The sequence below is a fragment of the Bufo bufo genome, chromosome 1, assembly GCF_905171765.1.
Source record: "Bufo bufo chromosome 1, aBufBuf1.1, whole genome shotgun sequence".
Classification (NCBI taxonomy): domain Eukaryota; kingdom Metazoa; phylum Chordata; class Amphibia; order Anura; family Bufonidae; genus Bufo; species Bufo bufo.
Genome location: NC_053389.1, coordinates 445,315,208 through 445,337,076, shown reverse-complemented (window position 1 = coordinate 445,337,076; position 21,869 = coordinate 445,315,208). Strand labels below are relative to the sequence as shown.

The 21,869-nt window shown below is 41.9% G+C and overlaps 1 protein-coding gene across 2 annotated transcripts in view; it reads left to right on the top strand.

Annotated features, from left to right (window-relative positions):
• The window catches only part of APPL2 (adaptor protein, phosphotyrosine interacting with PH domain and leucine zipper 2), a 108,732-nt gene that overhangs the window by 31,993 nt on the left and 54,870 nt on the right, over positions 1 to 21,869 (top strand). For both annotated transcript variants that reach the window (XM_040408095.1, XM_040408086.1), the window contains exons 2-4: positions 2,511 to 2,609; positions 4,202 to 4,261; positions 4,516 to 4,587. In XM_040408095.1, the coding sequence (XP_040264029.1) occupies positions 2,511 to 2,609; positions 4,202 to 4,261; positions 4,516 to 4,587 (231 nt within the window). The remainder of the gene's footprint in view (positions 1 to 2,510; positions 2,610 to 4,201; positions 4,262 to 4,515; positions 4,588 to 21,869) is intronic.

The window sequence follows — 21,869 nt, the reverse complement described above, 5'->3', positions numbered from 1 at the left end:
CCCCAGTAATAAGAGCCCCTCTGTGTCAGTAATAACAGCCCCCCCTTTGCCAGTAATAACAGCCCCCCCTTTGCCAGTAATAACAGCCCCCCCTTTGCCAGTAATAACAGCCCCCCCTTTGCCAGTAATAACAAACAGCCCCCCCTTTGCCAGTAATAACAGCCCCCGCCAGTAAAAGTATTGTACATAATAAAAAAAAACACATACTTACCTCCATGTCAGTGATGCGATGCAGGCTTCTTCTGGCCTGTGTCCCACGCTTTATGGCTCAGGCAGCGCGATGACTTCATCGCGCCGCCTGCGCCGGCCTCTGATAGGCTGCAGGCACTAGGCCGGCAGCCTATCAGAGGAAGGGAAAGGGACACGCCTCTCCCTCCCCTACCGCAGCACAGGCAGGCATCTGTATCGCTGTCCTGAGGACGGCGATACAGATGACTGGAGATGAGCACATCTCCCTGTGCCCAGTCGCCGCCGCCAGCTCGCTTGCTGCGCGGGCCACATGACTAGGTCTGGCGGGCCGGATTCGGTCCGCGGGCCTTGTGTTTGACACTCGTGCCGTAATAGAGCACAAAATAAAAATGGCTGATTGGCCATTTTTTTGGGTCACCTTGACCCCCACCACAAAAAAAACATGAATAAAATGTGATCAGAAGGCCTTTGTACTCTAAAATGAACCATAGAATAAACTGATCATGCCCTTTTTAGCACACAGTGAATACTGCAAAACCTTAACCTGGAATTTAGTTTTTGTTTTTTTTTGTTTCACCCCAAATAAAAAAAAAATCTGTTTTCAATAGAAGGTATGGAGAATTAAATAGTGGCATTAAAAAATACAACTTGTGACGCAAAAAATAATAAATCATTATACGGCTACTGTATGCGAACTGAAAAGTCGGAAAAGTAAAATAAAGTTATGGCTCTTGAAAGGTGGAAACGAAAAACTAAAATTGGCACAGGTCCTAATGTGTTAGAGGGGGTATTTTATCAGAGGCATCCCTTTTCAAAATGTGGCCACTACAGCAATCGGCTGGTTGCCTTGTGTCCTAATTCTGACACCCCAGCAAACAGCTGTTTTTGCTGAAGGAAGGCATTTTGCCAGCCAGGCATTTAGTTTTAGTTTTACATAGCGGACATTAAGATGAATGGTGGTCCATGTAACACACGGACCACTCAAGTTCACCCGAGTGGGAGCAGCTCTTCTTGAGTGACTGTACATTCTGGCTCAGAGAAGGAGGTCTTGATGAAAGGAACTCCCTCCCTCCCTATAACTTCCATGTGCCCTTATCTACCTGACAAAACACATTTAAAGGAATAGGATATGCCATCACTTTATGATCAGTTGAACTTCCACAATAGAACGCTCATTCCCCTCAGCCCTGCAGCCGCCCCCCACTCATCTCCAGGCCTGCATGGCGTTGCGGCCCTGGGTTAGTCTGACGATTTCTGTCCTTGGTAATCCCACGCTGGCTATCACTTATGATACTATTTACAATCACATACTCCTGTATATTGTCCCTTAAGGGTCCTTTTCTCATTTTGAATATGGGCACCACATTTGCCTTGCTCCAGTCTCTCTAAAAATGGATTATGTGTATTGTGCAGGAGATGGCTTTTCTTCAATGTATAAAATGACTAAGGGTTATCACTACCACTCTTCAATATATTCAGATGCCCTTAATGCAACAGATTTGATAAAAAAAAAAAAAATTCTTTTGTCATTGTATTCCTTTTTTGCTATTAAAATGTTAGGCGGGTGAGGAAACATTATGTACATATGACCTATTTTAATGAATAGGTCTGGTCCTGCATCAAAATTGGCCCTCAAGTGTGATATTAACTGCTGGGTTTTATTTTCCCATTTCCACAATTATAAATCACAACACTAAATTTTAACCGTGCAGTAGTTCACCTATATTTGTGCTTCCCTCTTGCAAAGTTCCTTAATATATTTTTTTCATAATCTTTTTTAAATATCCTACTCATAACATTAGTTACATTTGTGCATTTATTTTATAGTGATTTCGAGTTACAGAAATTTTATGTATGCATTAAAGGAGTTCTGCAGTTTTTTTAAACTGATGATCTATCCTCTGGATAGATCATCAGCATCTGATAGGGCGGGGGTCCGACACCCGGGAACCCTGCTGATCAGCTGTTTGAGAAGGCAGCGGCGCTGGCAGTAGCGCCGCGGCCTTCTCACTGTTTACCGCAGGCCCAGTGACGTCATGACTAGTATCAATGGCCTGGGCGGGGCTAAGCTCCATTTAAGTGAACTAGTAGTGACGTCACTGGGCCTGCGGTAAACAGCGAGAAGGCCGCAGTGCTACTGCCAGCGCCGCTGCCTTCTCAAACAGCTGATCAGCAGGGTTTCCGAGTGTCGGACCCCCGCCCTATCAAATGCTGATGATCTATCCAGAGGATAGATCATCAGTTTAAAAAAACTGCAGAACCCCTTTAAATTATTAGAGTCACGATTTTAATTTTGTTTTATGCTTCACCTGTTTCTTTAGACGCGCTCCCTCCTGAGTGTTTTTGAAGAAGATGCTGGAACACTAACAGATTATACAAATCAGCTGCTTCAGACTATGCAGAGAGTTTATGGGGCCCAGGTGAGTCACCCTGAATTCTGCAGGCTGGTTTAAAGTAATTTTACATTGTGTCTTAATCATAAATTTACCGTATACACTGGGAAAGGTCCTGGTGTATCCAGATCCATAAAATGGATGCTGTGCCCTCTAAAAAAAAAAAAAAAAAATATGCAGAGCTATTCCAGGCAGCTAAAGAAACAGAAAATCTGGGTGCCAAAGGGTGCCAAACAGAGGCCAAGAGAACACTGTTATGGTGTCCAATGGTGAATGGGTCCCCATGCATCTATTTAATGGTTGTTGTGGGAGCTTTCCTGGCGCATACAGCAAACATCTATTGAGATGTAGCGTGAAAAGGCCGTTATATTTTTTTCAACCTTACCTGTGAAATAAGAAAACCACAACACACATTAGGTACTCATCAGGAGTGTGACAAACACCAAACAAATATCATATTAATCTCCCTTCATTTAAAATATACCTTTTATTAAATATACATTCAAATATGAAAACCTCTCAAGGAAGTATAATTTTTAATCTTAAACAGTCATATAATACACCACCTATATAGGATTTGGGCAAGTATATCAAGTATAGGGTATATCAAGAGGTGGGACATAAGATGTCCTTCTTTACTCACGGTTTGTTGACACAGGATACCTGTGAAATAAGCTTTAATGTGATGCACTCAGATGAGTATTTTTCCCCCTCCAATTATATGTTTGATTTTGAATGTGACTAATAAAGACAGAGTTTAAACAGTTGGATCCGGATCATGATGGTGGACATTGTTTCTATGGAATGAAGAATGTATGTTACATTACTTTTCTTTCACATTTTAAGCAGAATAAGGGCTCATTCACATTGGTGCTAGGCTTCTGCCAATCATTTCTGGTTTTGCACTCAATTACAGGAAGAGAACAACAAAAGTGACGGAAGTGCCACATCTGTCAAATGAGACAGCAATGGTGCCAATGGACTCCATTGACTAGGTTTCCATTATGGAGTCCGTCATTTACTGGATGAAATAGAACAGCATTATTTATATTTACTGGAAAACTTTTAACCCCTTAATGCATTGTTTGTCTGTGTATTCCTGTGGGAACCTCAGTCTCATAGGAATGAATAGAGAAGTAACTGACTTCTTGTCCTGTGTCAGTTGGAGATCAGAGTGCTGGTCACGTGACAGCTGAGAATAAGAATAGAGGTTATAACTTACAAATATAGTCACTGGTAAGAAGATTACCTTCACTACAGTTTACATCATGGACCTTTCTAACAGGTCAGAGAATGAAGATTTTTGTGGGAGTGCTTCTTTAATTAGTCATTGGTAGGTGGTTTGGTGACTTTTATTACATGCTAAAGCAAGAGAACAAGAAATAGGACACGTCCTGTTTCATATTATGATAATTATTATTTTAATTACAGGTATGCATGGTTAACTAATAGAATGACATTCCAGGAGTGCATTTCTTTCATATCCCAAGTACGGTAGCCATAATAATTGTTTTTCTCTGACGGTAGATACAGTAATTGACCGTGGTGTAAAATAAATGTATTCATTCTTAAAAATGTTGGATGTGTTAACAAAAGTTTTTGTTTTTATCTGTTTGAAGAATGAAATGTGTTTGGCTACCCAACAATTGTCCAGCCAACTTCTTGCATATGAAAAACAGGTATGGTACAGATAAGTAATTAAAATTTTTGCTAATTTTGCTGCAATCCTGTGGTAGTCATTTTGTAATAAAGAATAAAATAATGTGCAGAACTTTGAATACTCCTTTAAATTTACAATGCAAACAGCTATACATAATGATGGGCATGTTCAGTACTTCATTGACCATATACCCACAAGGCAAAGAACCACAGATCAGTATGCAGTATTTCATATCAGTCTTATGATACCATGTTTGTCTGCTTTTATTTCTAGAATTTTGCCCTGGGAAAAGGAGATGAAGAAGCCATATCAACTCTACAATATTTTGCAAATGTGGTAAATGAGGTTAGTGGATTTTTATTATTTTTAAAAGGAATCTGTCACCAGGATCTTGGACTATTATTACTGCAGATAAGGAATTCAGATCACTACTTTTTATTTTCTTACTGCCCCCCATTCCACCACTGTCAGCATATAAAGCTGCTCTGAAATACATTGTCAAGACTGGTGTTCATGCGACGATTTCTACTGATAAATAGAAATGGCAATCTAACAATTGCATTATGTTAGGACCCTGGGGGCCTAAAAAAAGTCAAAAAAAGTAAATGTTTTTAAAATATAAAAAAGCTACAAAAATTAAAATAACCCTCCTTTCCCCATAATAAAAATAGCAAAATCAAAAAAAGAAATATTATAGGCATTGCCACATCCAAAAACGCCCATACTACTAAAATATAAAATATTTATCTCGTACGGCGAACGGCGTAACAGAAAAAAAATAATCTAAATGGCCTGTTCTTTTTTTGTCACTTCACTTCCCAAAACAATTTAATAAAAAGTGATGAAAATGTAATGCATGCTCCACAACAGTAACTAAACATAGAAACATAGAATGTGTCGGCAGATAAGAACCATTTGGCCCATCTAGTCTGCCCAATATATCTGAATCCTATGAATAGTCCCTGGCCCTATCTTATATGAAGGATAGCCTTATGCCTATCCCATGCATGCTTAAACCCCTTCACTGTATTTGCAGCTACCACTTCTGCAGGAAGGCTATTCCATGCATCCACTACTCTCTCAGTAAAGTAATACTTCCTTATATTACTTTTAAACCTTTGCCCCTCTAATTTAAAACTGTGTCCTCTTGTGGTAGTTTTTCTTCTTTTAAATATGCTCTCTTCCTTTACCGAGTTGATTCCCTTTATGTATTTAAAAGTTTCTATCATATCCCCTCTGTCTCTTCTTTCTTCCAAGCTATACATATTAAGGTCCTTTAACCTTTCCTGGTAAGTTTTATCCTGCAATCCATGTACTAGTTTAGTAGCTCTTCTCTGAACTCTCTCTAGAGTATCTATATCCTTCTGGAGATATGGCCTCCAGTACTGCGCACAATACTCCAAGTGAGGTCTCACCAGTGTTCTGTACAGCGGCATAAGCACTTCACTCTTTCTACTGCTTATACCTCTCCCTATACATCCAAGCATTCTGCTGGCATTTCGTGCTGCTCTATTACATTGTCTTCCCACCTTTAAGTCTTCTGAAATAATTACTCCTAAATCCCTTTCCTCAGATACTGAGGTCAGGACTGTGTCAAATATTCTATATTCTGCCCTTGGGTTTTTACGCCCCAGGTGCATTATCTTGCACTTATCCACATTAAATTTCAGTTGCCAGAGTTCTGACCATTCTTCTAGTTTTCCTAAATGCTTTTTCATTTGGCGTTTCCCTCCAGGAACATCAACCCTGTTACATATCTTTGTGTCATCAGCAAAAAGACAAACCTTACCATCGAGGCCTTTTGCAATATCACTTATGAAGATATTAAACAAAATTGGTCCCAGTACAGATCCCTGTGGAACCCCACTGGTAACATGACCTTGTTTTGAATGTTCTCCATTGACTACAACCCTCTGTTGTCTGTCACTCAGCCACTGCCTAATCCACTCAACAATATGGGAGTCCATGCTCAATGACTGCAGTTTATTGATAAGTCTTCTATGTGGGACAGTGTCAAAAGCCTTACTAAAATCTAGATATGCGATGTCTACTGCACCTCCACCGTCTATTATTTTAGTCACCCAGTCAAAAAAATCTATAAGATTTGTTTGACATGATCTCCCTGAAGTAAACCCATGTTGTTTTTCATCTTGCAATCCATGGGATTTTAGATGTTCCACAATCCTATCCTTTAATAGGGTTTCCATTAATTTGCCTACTATTGATGTCAGACTCACTGGTCTATAATTGCTCGATTCCTCCCTACTACCTTTCTTGTGAATGGGCACGACATTTGCCAATTTCCAATCTTCCGGGACGACTCCTGTTACTAATGATTGGTTAAATAAATCTGTTAACGGTTTTGCCAGCTCACCACTAAGCTCTTTTAATAATTTTGGGTGTATCTCATCAGGCCCCTGTGACTTATTTGTCTTCACCTTAGACAGCAAACTTAGAACATCTTCCTCTGTAAAGATACATGCATTAAACTATTTATTAGTCATCCTTTCTAGTGAAGGTCCTTCTCCTTTTTCTTTTGTAAAAACTGAACAGAAGTATTCATTAAGGCAGTCGGCTAGCCCTTTATTCTCTTCTACATACCTTCCGTCCTTTGTTTTTAATTTAGTTATTCCTTGTTTTAATTTCCTTTTTTCATTTATATATCTGAAGAATGTCTTATCCCCTTTTTTCATAGACTGAGCTAGTTTTTCTTCTGCCTGCGCTCTAGAAGTTCTTATAACTTGCTTGGCCTCTCTCTGCCTAATCTTGTAGATTTCCTTATCTTCATTGCTCTGGTTTTTTTTATAATTACAAAATGCTAGCTTTTTATTTTTAATGATTTGGGCCACTTCTGCTGAGTACCACAGTGGTCTCTTCCTTTTTTTGCTTTTACTGACAAGTCTAATGCAATTTTCTGTTGCCTTCAATAATGCACCTTTTAAGTAGTCCCATTTCTCCTGGACTCCATGTAATCCGTTCCAGTCTGATAAGGACTCATTTATGACTAATTTCATTTTTGAAAAGTCTGTTTTTCTAAAGTCTAAAACTTTTGTTTTTGTGTGGTGGGACTCTTTCACGGTTCTTATATTAAACCACACTGACTGGTGATCACTAGATCCCAAGGTTTCGCCTACAATGACATCATATACCGAATCCCCATTTGTGAATACCAAATCCAAAATGGCCTCCCTCCGGGTTGGCTCCTCAACCACTTGTTGTAGAGATAACCCCAGTAGGGAATTTAGAATATCTGTACTCCTGGTAGAACTTGCTATTTTGGTTTTCCAGTTTATATCTGGAAGATTGAAATCTCCCATAATGATAACTTCTCCTTTCATTGTCATTTTAGCTATTTCCTGCAAAAAATGAGCCCTCACACAGCTTTTTAGACATAACTATAAAAAAAGTTATTTGAAACCAGAATATGGCGATGAAAAGAAAACATGAATTTTTCTAAACTTTTTATTTTTTTCAATATTAAAACACAAGAGAAACGAAATAAATGTGGTATTTTTTGTAATCATACTGAAAGAATTAAGGAAAAACAAAACTCTTGCAAAACTTTGGAACTGCGTTTTTTGTTTTTTTTCAATTCCACGCCAATTGGAATTTCCTTCCAGTTCCCAGTACATCGTATGTAATAATAAATGGTGCCATCAGAAAGTATACGGTAAGTTGTTCTGCAAATACCAAGTCCATATGGCTGAGTAAACTGAAAAAGTTATGGCTCTGGGAAGGCAGGGAATAGAAAATACAAAAATGGAAAATTGCTCAGTCCTGAAGGGGTTAAAGGAGAGCTTTACAATGGTGTACAATGTGTACATTGGAAATGTCCTACTGCTAGAGCTGCTGCAACACATCTTATAAGTACAGTGTAGTTACTTCATGCCTTTTCTCGTCAGCAAATAACTTTTTTCCATTACTTCTCAATTGCCTTTCTCCAAAGTTTACTTTGTGGGCAGGATTATTTGCTTCTGAGCTCCTTTGACCTGGTATTCACAGCTTACCTGTTGTTTCAGGTGCCTTTTTTGCAATAGCTATTGTGTATGTACATGTTGAAGCAACAGTATTTCTTGTCATATGAATCTTAATCCTGTATTACACTGCCCAATTTTTCAGCAGATAATCAATAACGAGTGTTTGTATGAACTCTCGTAGGCGATCATCTGGCAGTGTAATACTGCCGTGGATTGCCCAGTGAACGAGCAAACGAGCTCGATCCAAATGTTAAAAAATTATTGTTTGCAGGTCGGCAGATCGTGGTGTCTAATAATTTAAAAGCATTTAATAGCAGCGAACTTCTTCTGCACTAGTGAACTGGCGATTGCCGGCAGGGAACACTTCCCTCCCGACAATCGTCTGCCACATCAAGTTGTGTAATACAGCCTTTAGTCTTAATTTACCTCCTAGTTTCTTTCCCTGTCGGCTTCATCTCTAATTGTAGTTTCAGACGAGCATGTTCACTCCGTGTGGGAGCTGGATTTCCCATTATGCTGCTTATCTGGAGTGGAATTACAGCATCATAACGAATTATGATGTTGTGAATTCCTTCCTGGCCATAAGTCTACTTGACTGTAGTCACATAATGCCATGACTACAGTTCAGTAGACTTTCAGCCAGGTAGGAATTCACTACATCATAAGTTATTATGCGGCTGCAAATCCACTCCAGATGAGCAGTGTCCCTTAATGGGAAATACAGCTCCCACACAGAGCATGTTTTCTGCAGTGAACACGCTCCTTTGAAACTACCCTAATTGTCAGTTTTTGATGAGCTAATGGGGGGAGACAAGCTGTTACACTAGGGGAGATATATCAAGACCATCCTCCTGATGCAGGACCAGAAGCCTCTTAACAAATCAGGCGCATCTCTGCCCTGCCGTGCGCCAGAAAAACTGAAGTCTTCGCCAGCTACAGGCTGGTGTAGACTTCAGCTATAACTTCCGCCACTTACTGGCAAACGTTATAGTAAATGCGGTGGCGGTGCGAAGCCACGTCCCTTTTTTCTCGGCACTTCGGAAAATTGTTGCAAAGATGCCATGCACCATAATGTGCGACTTTCTTCCACCACAATTGTGGCATAAAATGATTGATAAGTGTCCTATATACAGTACACACAGAGAAGAGGACATCTTGCTCCCCCATCTCCATCTTTGTGACACACAGAAGCAACATCCGCACAAATTACATTTTATAAAAGCTATTGACAGGCCTATATGTCACTTGTTATCATTGTTGATAATTGTGTGTTTGCAGCAAATGATTTATAACTAGCAGATGTGAAAATGTGTTTTGCACCTCAGCTGGAGGTGAAAAGTTCTTCTAGTTAGAAGTTTCTGATTTAAATCTATGAGTGAAAAAAATGAACAGTTTTCTTTGTACCACAGCTGGGAATAAATCTTTTCTGTTGCATAAGAAATCAAAGCTAACCACAGATGACCCACAGGTAAAAAAAATATACTGTATACGCCAAAAGTAGAAATATAAAGCCAATACTAGTGAGCGCTTCCATTGTAAATGCGCTCACTAGTATGCATTGGGAGTGGGGAGTGAAGCGCTCACCCTGCCTGGTCTTCTTTCTTGGGGCCATGCACTGTGTATAGCATCAGGACGTAGTGCGCGCACTATGACCCGTCGCTGCACGCAGTCAGATGAAAAAAAGGGATTGCGACTCCTGCAGAGACCCCCAGACCAGGAGCGGCAGAGCAGGAGAGGTAAGTGAAGTTACTTATTTTAAAGACCTGATCTGAGGTCTGATGGGGGTCTGGTATGGAAGTCTGATCTGAGGTATGATGGGAGTCTTAATAGACTTCTCTGAGATTGAGATTGTCTTCGGCTAACAAGGAGAACCAATCACTGCTGAAGGGACACAGCAAATGGTTGAGTGCTTCCGTGTCTTCATTTCAGTGATCACTGGAGATCTCAGGACCCAGATCTCCACTGAGATGGCCACTTTCTGGTTACTGTTGGCCAATGTGTATGTAAGATGATTATATGGTACTTACTAGTATATCCTTGGTTAAAATTTTGCACTATTTTCTATATTTCATAAGGTATGCCCCCCTTGTAGGCCAAGTCTTTTGTGCTGTCCACACAGAGAACTTGCTGATGAAGGGTCATGTGACCAAGAAAATCACCTCCATGTGATGGCTCCTATATTCAGATACACCACATTTGGGAGTTTAGTGCAGGTGTAGTGTGTTTGAATGGAGGAGACACACATGGAGGGGATTTGCCTGGTTACATGACCCTCCGTCAGCAGCCATTTTATTGACAAGACCTCTGTGTGGACAGCACAAAAGACTTGGCAAACAAAGGGGCATAACTTTTGAAATATAGAAAATGGAGCAGAATTTCAACAACAATTATATAGTCACCTTATATACACATTGGTCACAAGTAGCCAGAGAGTGGCCAACCCCTTTAAAGTCTGCAGTGGAAACAGACTAAAAGACAGAAAAGCAAAAATGTAATTATAAGGGCCAGATAATGACTGTTATATCGGCAGCTCATGTTTGTCGCTGCCCCACTACTTTTATTAGGAACGTTATTTATTGAACTACTACTCCTTCCATTTTGCCATCACCACCACTCTCCTCCTCTCCTTGCTAATAGTTATCCCACCCTCCTTTTTCTTCAGTCTTGGCTATGAGGAGCTCCTCCTGGATAGGCCAGCACTGAGGCAGACAAATCTCACAATGTAATCTAGATACTAGCTATAAAAAAAGCTTTAAAGAGGTTGTGCAGCAATTTATATTGATGACCTATCCTCAGGATAAAGCATGGGTAGGATGGTAGACAGAGATGAGGGAGGAGAAATGGGGGGTGCTGCACTGTGATTAGCTTTGTGGGTGAGTATGAGCACTTTCAATTGAATACTATAGTGTATGGGCAACCAGTTTAATGACAGCCACAGGGTAGAGGCATCAGAGTAGTGGTTAGACAGATAGATGAGCCTGGCTGCTGCCTAGGATACATCGGAGAAGGGAGAGTTTAGTGAGGGGGAGACAGATTATTAATGAGTTATAGTAATCCAGACTAGAATGGATCAGGATCACATTGAGAGTTTTAGTTGTTTCCACAGTATGAAAAGGATGAACTAGAGATGTTTTTAAGGTGCAGGTGTGATGAGCGGGCAAGCGATTGGATATAGGAGGTAAAGGAAAGATCACTTTCAAACTTCACATCAAGACAGCGGGTGTGCTGACTAGGCGTTATGGTAGGGCCAAACATTGAGAAGGAGATATCAGGTTTAGGTGGTTTAGGGTACTTTCACACTAGCGTTATTCTTTTCCGGCATTAAAGAGGACCTTTCACCAGAATAAAGTATCTAAACTGACTATACAGACGTGTAGAGCCGCGCCCAGGGATCCCCCTGCACTTACTGTTATCCCCGGGCGCCGCTCCGTTCTCCGGTTATAGCCTCCGGTATGTTCATAGTTAGGCTCCACCCAGGGGAACCTGCCGGCTTCTCTTTCTCCTATGCTGTAGCGCTGGCCAATCGCAGCGCTCAGCTCATAGTCAGGCTATGAGCTGAGCGCTGCGATTGGCCAGCGCTACAGCATAGGAGAAGGAGACCGCGGCAGGTTCCCCTGGGTGGAGCCTAACTATGAACATACCGGAGGCTATAACCGGAGAACGGAGCGGCGCCCGGGGATAACAGTAAGTGCAGGGGGATCCCTGGGCGCCGCTCTACACGTCTGTATAGTCAGTTTAGATACTTTATTCTGGTGAAAGGTCTTCTTTAAGTTCCGTCCTAGGGGGTCAATACCAGAAAAGAACTGATCAGTTATATCCTAATGCATTCTGAATGGAGAGAAATCCGTTCAGGATGCATAAGGATGTCTTCAGTTGAGTCACTGAACGGCGTTTTGGACGGACAAAATAACACAGCATGCTGCGGTATTTTCTCCGTCCCAAATTCCGGAACACATTGAAATTAATTAGTGCCAGATCCGGCATTAAAATTACAGCATTAACGGATCTGCTACTCCGGTCTGCGCATGCGCAGACCTTTTAAAAATGTGAAAAAAATATAAAAGGATCCGTTTGTTCGTATGACAAACGGAGAGGCGGATCCGTTCTTGCAATGCATTTGTGAGACGGATCCGCATCCGGATCCATCTACAAATGCTGTCCGTTTGCATACAGATTGATGGATCCGGCAGGCAGTCCCGGCGACTGAAATGTCTGCCAGAATCCTCTAACCTAAGTGTGAAAGTAGCCTTCTGTGAAAGTAGTTCAGTTTTTGAGAGATTCAGTGTCAGATAGAGAGAGGACATACTGTTAGAGACAGCATACAAACAGTCACTGGTGTTCTGTAGCACAGCAGGGGTGTATGAAGGGTGTAGCTGGGTGACATCAGCATAGTGGTAAAATCTGAAATTCCTGTCAAGGAAAACTCAGTTGGTTTCAGAAACAGTGCATTATGAACATGGTATTGGCATAAACCTGGATTAAAGAAGTGTTTGGTCACTTTAAAGCGGTTCTCTGGAAATTAAGAAAATGAAAAAACTTAAATATTACTTTATTATAAATATATTCTCAAATACCTTTCAATATTTATAATGGCTCGTTTTGTCTGGGGAGCAATCATCAGGGGAAACAAAATGGCCGCTGTCCCATTAGTTCACAGAAAACCTGTCCTGATCACACATGAGGACAAGTTACTTTACAACACATAGGTAAAGAGCTGCCTCATCCTCCTCCTCCTCTCTACTTGTCAGGGATTATGATCCTGAATACAGATGATAAGAACTTTAGCTGAATCTCTGAGTTCATGAGGAGACCTGAAGTACAGAGAGGACGGACATGACAAGCTGTGGTAATGTGTTGCTGTGGTAACGGAGACTGCATACAAGAGCTGCTGCTCATTATCGACACCTCACTTTCCTCTCATGTCTCCACATCATCTCCATTCCCACAGAGATTCACCTGTATTCAGGATCATGATTCCTGACAAGCAGAGCAGAGAGGAGGATGAGGCAGCACTATGGCTCATTGTGATGAAGTAACTTGTCCTCCTGTGTGATTAGGACAGGTTTTATGTGTACTGGTAGGATGGCGGCCAGGCTGGGTCTCCTAGGCAACCTGTTAGTGTATTACTCTGTGTAATACACTAACAGGCAAATAAAGTTTTAAGTAACAAAATAAAAAACTCCCCCTTTCCCCAGATTGTATAATAAAAAATAGAAGAAAAAAAAACACACTTATTAGGTATCGCCACGTCTGTAACGACCAGCTCTATATTTATATCACATGACCCACCACGTCTGATAAACACCATAAAAAAAAAATGCAATTGTTGTCACCTTACATCACAAAAATTGCAACACCAAGCGATCAAAAAGGCGTATGCCCCCCTAAAATAGTACCAATCAAACCGTCACCTCATCCCGCCAAAAATTCGACCCTACCTAAGACAATCAATAAAATAAAAACGCTATGGCTCTCAAACTATGGAGACAAACATTTTTTTTTGTTTCAAAAATGCTATTATTGTGTAAAACTTAAGTAAATAAGAAAAAGTATACATATTAGGCTACTTTCACACCTGCGTTTGGTGCGGATCCGTCTGGTATCTGCACAGACAGATCCGCACCTATAATGCAAACGATTGTATCCGTTCAGAACGGATCCGTTTGCATTACCATGAACAAAAAAAAAACATGTTCATGATAATGCAAACGGATCCGTTCTGACTTACATTGAAAGTCAATGGGAGGCGGATCCGTTTTCAATTGCACCATATTGTGTCAATGAAAACTGATCCGTCCCCATTGACTTACATTGTAAGTCAGGACGGATCCGTTTGGCACCGCATCGTCAGGCGGACATCAAAACGCTGCAAGCAGCGTTTTGGTGTCCGCCTCCAGAGCGGAATGGAGGCTGAACGGAGGCAAACTGATGCATTGTGAACGGATCCTTATCCATTCAGAATGCATTGGGGCTAAACTAATCCGTTTTGGGCTGCTTGTGAGAGCCCTGAAACGGATCTCGCAAGCGGACCCAGAAACACCAGTGTGAAAGTAGCCTTAGGTATCGCCGCATCCGTAACAATCTGCTCTATAAAAAAATGTCACACGACCTAACCCCTCATGTGAACGCTTTAAAAATAAATAAAAACTGTGCAAAAATTACCAATTTTTTGGTCTCCTTGCCCCATAAAGTGTAATAATGAATGATCAAAAATTCATATGTACCCAAAAATGGTACCAATAAAAACATCAACTCTTCCTGCAAAAAACGAGCCCCTGCACAAGACGATCGGCAGAAAAATAAAAAAAAATAAGGCATTCAGAAAATGGAGACACAGAAACATCATTTTTTTTTCAAAAATGCTTTACTATGTAAAACTGAAACAAACAAAAAGAAAGTAGGCATACTTGATATCATTGCCTCTGTAACAACCTGCTCTATAAAAAAGGACATGATCTACCCTGTCAGATGAACGTTGTAAAAAATAAAAACGGTGCAAAAACAGCAATTTTTTGGTTACCTTGCCTCGCAAAAAACATAATATAGAGCAATTAAAAAATCATATGTACCCCAAAATAGTAGCAATAAAACTGGCACCTTATCCCCTAGTTTCCAAAATGGGGTCACTTTTTGGGAGTTTCTACTGTAGGGGTACATCAGGGGGGCTTCAAATGGGACATGGCATTTTAAAACCGGTCCAGCAAAATCTGCCTTCCAAAAACCATATGGCGCTCCTTTTCTTCTGCGCCCTGCCGTGTGCCCTTACATCAGTTTACGACCACATGTGGGGTGTTTCTGTAAACCGCAGAATCAGAGTAATAAATATTGAGTTTTGTTTGGCTGTTAACCCTCGATGTGTTAAAGAAACAATGGATTGAAATAGAAAATCTGCCCAAAAAGTTAAATTTAGAAATTTCATCTCTATTTTCCTTTAATTCTTGTGGAACACCTAAAGGGTTAACAAAGTTTGTAAAATCAACTTTGAGTAACTTAAGGGGTGTAGTTTCTACAATGGGGTCATTTATGGGGGTCCCACTATATAAGCCCCACAAAGTGACTTCAGAACTGAACTAGTCCTTTAAAAAGTGTGTTTTGGAAATTTTCTTAAAAATTTTAAGAATTGCTTCTAAAATTCTAAGCCTTCTAACGTCCTAAAAATAAATGACATTTACAAAATGATGCCAACATAAAGTAGACATATGGGGAATGTTAAGTAATAAATATTTTATGAGATTTTAAAAGCTGAGAAATGTAAATGTTGAAAATTGCGAATTGTTCTGGGGTAGAAGGGGTTAAAAGTCGTAAACATTAAACACAATGCTGCTTACATAACTCCCTTATAGAAAAACACTTTTCCTTCTTTGTTCTCCCAGAGTAGAGCTTTTTAACCTTCATGTCTAAAATATGTTTATGTCTCTTAAAATGTATTCAGACTTACTGGCCCTGTATTGTTTTTTGTCCTTGCAGATGTTCCGTTTTAACCACTACAGGACCGCCGTACGCAGGATTGTGTCTTTGCGGCGGCCCTGTTATTCCGAGTGGACGCGCCGGCGCGTCATCTCGCGAGACGCAAGATTTCCTGTGAACGCGCGCACACACAGGCGCGCGCGTTCACAGGAACTGCAGGTAATCGAGAGGATCTGCAGCCTGCCAGCGGCGATCATTCGCTGGCAGGCTGTAGATCCAATTTTTTTAACCCCTTAAAGGTATATTAGACGCTGTTTTGATAACAGCGTCTAATATACCTGCTACCTGGTCCTCTGGTGGTCCCTTTTGCTTGGATCGACCACCAGAGGACACAGGCAGCTCTGTAATAAGTAGCACCAAACACCACTACACTACACCCCCCCCCCCCCCCCCCCCCCCCTTGTCACTTATTAACCCCTTATTAATGTCACGGCTGAGGATGGGGAAAACCCTCAGCCGTGCGATGACAGAAGATGATGGTCGCTGCTTGGCCAGGAGCACAGAAATAGGGAGCAGGTCACCTCCTAACGCATCCCTAATCTGACCCTGACTCCTAGCTGCATGAGCCGACCTTAAATGTAGGAGGGCTCATGCTCCGGAACCTCGGATCCCTAGTAACCCTCCGCAGATCCCTAATGCTAGGAGCTGGGTAGACAGCCCGTTCCTCCTGGACGCGGAGAAACAGGAGTCTAAAGTGGCCAAGCTACAAAGGGAACAGAAACAGCTAATGGCAATGGCAGGTAAATGTAACTAGTAACGCCACCTACCTGCCACAGACACACAGCCTGGAACCCATGTACAAGTGCTGCTGTCCACAACAATACTAACGGACACAGCACACACCACACATCACACAGGAACCCAGGTTCCGGAGCATGAGCCCTCCTACCTTTAAGGTCGGCTCATGCAGCTAGGAGTCAGGGTCAGATTAGGGATGCGTTAGGAGGTGACCTGCTCCCTAATTCTGTGCTCCTGGCCAAGCAGCGACCATCATCTTCTGCCATCGCACGGCTGAGGGTTTTCCCCATCCTCAGCCGTGACAGTATGACCACAAGGGTGGCTCTCAGTGGCAGATGGTATAAACCAGGAGGGTGCCTCCAGCTTACAAACAAGGCTGGAGTACCTCTCAGACCTCAGGTCTCAACTGAGGCTTTATAGCCTATGTAGCCACGCCCAACTCAGACACACCCAGTGTTCACACAGAAAAAAGGGAATTAACCCTTCTCACACCAGGGAAGGGAAGACCATAACTAAAAGGGAAATACACACACACAATTACCCTGCAGCTGTTACCGCAGGCAACGACATGCGCGGCAACCGTGTCAAGGGAGTCGGCCAGAAGGCCGAGACACTGCCAGCACATGTAACCAATGTTACCATGGTAAAAGATCATGTGATGGATCATGTGATGACCAGAGTGACGTCACCACAGGTCCTGTTCCTGCACACAGCTAAGATAAAGACAGAAGGAGATGCTGGCTGCGCGATCAAGTGGAATAAGGTGAGTTAAATTATTATTATTATTTTTTAACCCCTCCAGCGCTATTTTATTATGCATTCTGTATTCAGAATGCTATTATTTTCCCTTATAACCATGTTATAAGGGAAAATAATACAATCTACAGAACACCGATCCCAAGCCCGAACTTCTGTGAAGAAGTTCGGTTTTGGGTACCAAACATGCGTGATTTTTCTCACAATATTTTGCACTCGCGCGGAAAAATCGCGCGTGTTCCTGCAACGCACCCGCACATTTTCCCGCAACGCCCATGTGAAAGAGGCCAAAGGAGTTGTTCCCGCACCATCGTTAGCAGATGCCAGCTTGTCCTCACAGAGCTCCGTTCACAGAAAAGTTAAAAAGCTATGACTCACGGAATATAGCAGCACAAAAACAAGTTATTTTTTAAATGTTTATTGTTTATAAAGTTTATAAAATATATAAAATTTTTGTTATGCCCCATGTAGCCTGGATGTGTGTTTTGGGTCATTGTCGTTTTGAAATTATGTTCTCACTAAGCACAAATCAGATGAGATGGCATGTCCCTGCAGAATGCTGTGGTAGCCATGCTGGTCAAGTGTGCTTTGAATTTTAAATAAATCACCAGCAGTGTCACCTGCAAAGCACCCCCAAACTTTCTCCATGCTTTACACTGAGAACCACACATTTATAAACCATCGGCTCACCTTTTCTGTGTCTCACAATGACATGACAGATGGAACCAAAAGTCTAAAATGTTGACTCCTCAGGCTAAAATACAGATTTTCACTGGTCTGTTGTTCATTCCTTGTGTTTCTTGGCCCAAGCAGTTGTCTTGTTGTTCCTCAGTAGTGGCTTCTTTGAAACAATTCAAATATATAAGTCTTGCAGTCACCTCTGAACATATTGATGTTGAGATGTGTTTGGTACTTGATCTCTGTAAAGCTTTAATGTACACTGCCTGTCCAAAAAAACAGTCGCCACCAAAAAAAAAAAAAAAGGTCACACCTCCTTTAGCTTTGATTACGGCACGCATTCGCTGTGGCATTGTTTCGATAAGCTTCTGCAATGTCACAAGATTTATTTCCATCCAGTGTTGCAATCATTTTTCACCAAGATCTTGCATTGATAATGGTAGAGTATGACTGCTGCGCAAAGCCTTCTCCAGCACATCCCAAAGATTCTCAATGGAGTTAAGGTCTGGACTCTGTGGTGGCCAATCCATGTGTGAAAATGATGTCTCATGCTCCCTGAACCACTCTTTCAAAATTTGAGCCCGATGAATCCTGGCATTGTCATCTTGGAATATGCCCGTGCCATCAGGGAAGAAAAAAATCCATTGATTGAATAACCTGGTCATTCAGTATGTTCAGATAGTCAGCTGACCTCATTCTTGGAGCACATACTGTTGCTGAACCTAGACCTGACCAACTGCAGCAACCCCAGATCATAGCACTGCCCCCACAAGCTTGTACAGTAGGCACTAGGCATGATGGGTGCATCACTTCATCTGCCTCTCTTCTTAAATCTGGACCTATCAGACCACATGACCTTCTTCCATTGCTCCAGAGTCCAATCTTTATGCTCCCTAGCAAATTGAAGCCTTTTTTTCTGGTTTGCCTCACTGATTAGTGGTTTTCTTACGGCTACACAGCTGTTCAGTCCCAATCCCTTGAGTTCCCTTCGCATTGTGCGTGTGGAAATGCTCTTACTTTAACTATTAAACATACCCCTAAGTTCTACTGTTGTTTTTCTTCGATTTGATTTCACCAAACGTTTATGTGATCGCCAATCACGATCATTAAGGATTTTTTTCCTGCCACATTTCTTCCTTGAATACGATGGGTCCCCACTATCCTTCCAGTTTTTAATAATGCGTTGGACAGTTCTTAACCCAATTTTAGTAGTTTCTGCAATCTCCTTAGATTTTTTCTCTGCTTGATGCATGCTAATGATTTGACCCTTCTCAAACAGACTAACATCTTTTCCACGACCACGAGATGCGTCTTTCGACGTGGTTGTTTAAGAAATGAGAAGCAACTCATTGCACCAGTTGGAGTTAAATAACTTATTGCCAGCTGAAAGATAATCGCCCATGCAGTAATTATTCAATAGGAGGCTCATAACTAATTGCTTAGTTAAATCCAGGTGGCGACTTTTTTTTTTTTGAACAGGCAGTGTATGTAGGCACTAATATGAGGTGTGGTTAATATGATGTTTCCCAGGCTGGTAACTCCAATGCTTATCCCCTGCAGCAGAAGTAACTGTTGATCTTCCTTTCCTGGGGCAGTCCTTATGACAGCCAGTTTCATGATAGCATTTTGATGGCTTTTATGACTGCACTTGAGGATACCTTCAACGTTCTGGAGATTTTCCAGATTGACTGACCTTTTATGTCTTAAAGTAATGATGAACGGTTGTTTCTCTTTACAGAGTTGAGTGGTTCTTACCATAATGAGGATTACAGTAGTAGAAGAGGGCTAAACATTGTATGGAACTGTGTATTACCTCTGCACAACACAACTGATGGTGTCAGACACATTAGAAAGTCCCACATTGGAAATTCCACAAATTAAAGGGAATCTGTCACCAGCTTATTCTGCTAAGTTCTTATCTAGCGCATGCCCAATGAGTCCAGATATTCATGAGCTCATGGTTAAAATCTAAAACATATTCTGGCTGAACCCTCTTTTGTTTACTACTTAAAGGGGTCGTCCTCTTTTTACTATTGATGAACTATCCTTAGGATAGGTCATCAATATCAGATCAGCGGGTTTCCAACTCCCGATCAGCTGTTTGAAGGGAAGGCAGCACTTATGAGTGCTGACTTCTCTGCTCTGTTTTACCTGTTTACCAGCAATTGCAGTGCTGAGCAGGTGTAATTACAAGTATGGCATCCCCATTCTCTTCTATGGGACGGCTCTGTTGTATTCACTTAAGGGTCAATTCAGACGTTAGTAATGTTTAGCGCTCTGCAAAACACAGATACCGGCTGCGAGCGTTCTGCATTTTGTGGACCGCACACGGCCAGCCTTTGATAGCAATGCCTATTCTTTTTGCGAACAAGAATAAGACATGCTCTATCTTTTGGGGTGGGGCGCAGTACGGAACTATGGAAGCGGACAGCACACTGTGTGTTGGACGGCAAGGGTGCTGGGAGTCGGACCCCCATTAATCTGATATTGATGATCGATCCTGAGGATAGGTAGAAATCAAACAGTGGTGGCATCATCTCTCATTAATTCTTCTTTATTAGGACTTCACAGCATACAAAAAAAGCAACGTTTCGGCTGTGCAACAGCCTTTATCAAGCATAAAAACAATGTGACACATATGCATATAAATACTAAAATCACGGTCCACCTACTATTGTCAAAGCCAATCAAGGCTCACTCTAAGCACACCCATGTATCTCACTACCTATCCTTGCATCGATCTCAACCCTCCTTTCATTACCATACTTCAATCAGTCATTACCTGTGCTTTTCTTTCACCTTGTCGACAACATGTTTCTCATTGTGGTCCGCGTCCTCCATTCCGTACTGCGCATGTCTCTGCAATGGTGGCTCTAACCGACGTCAGCTGTCAGCCGAACGCTACAACGCAGAGATCACGCCCACCCAATCGCGCAGTCCCAGAGTCAAGCATCGCGTTGCCCCGGAGATCCCACAGCACCAGTGCACCGGAACCGCGCATGGATCAAAAATGATTCCAGGCCACAATAGAAACCCGCCGTCATCACAGATGCAATCTATATCCATAGCGCAACATAGCGAATATAGATTAGATCAATAAGAGGTGTTGGACAGGCATTAGTTCTGTTGATACAAAAGAACATAGCATATACACTCACCTAAAGAATTATTAGGAACACCATACTAATACGGTGTTGGACGCCCTTTTGCCTTCAGAACTGCCTTAATTCTATGTGGCATTGATTCAACAAGGTGCTGATGGCATTCTTTAGAAATGTTGGCCCATATTGATAGGATAGCATCTTGCAGTTGATGGAGATTTGAGGGATGCACATCCAGGGCACGAAGCTCCCGTTCCACCACACCCCAAAGATGCTCTATTGGGTTGAGATCTGGTGACTGTGGGAGCCATTTTAGTACAGTGAACTCATTGTCATGTTCAAGAAACCAATTTGAAATGATTCGAGCTTTGTGACATGGTGCATTATCCTGCTGGAAGTAGCCATCAGAGGATGAAAGGATGGACATGGTCAGAAACAATGCTCAGGTAGCCCGTGGCATTTAAACTATGCCCAATTGGCACTAAGGGGCCTAAAGTGTGCCCAGAAAACATCCCCCACACCATTACACCACCACCACCAGCCTGCACAGTGGTAACAAGGCATGATGGATACATGTTCTCCATCTGTTTACGCCAAATTCGGACTCTACCACTTGAATGTCTCAACAGAAATCGAGACTCATCAGACCAGGCAACATTTTTCCAGTCTTCAACAGTCCAATTTTGGTGAGCTCGTGCAAATTGTAGCCTCTTTTTCCTATTTGTAGTGGAGATGAGTGGTACCCGGTGGGGTCTTCTGCTGTTGTAGCCCATCCGCCTCAAGGTTGTGCGTGTTGTGGCTTCACAAATGCTTTGCTGCATACCTCGGTTGTAACGAGTGGTTATTTCAGTCAGCGTTGCTCTTCTATCAGCTTGAATCAGTCGGCCCATTCTCCTCTGACCTCTAGCAT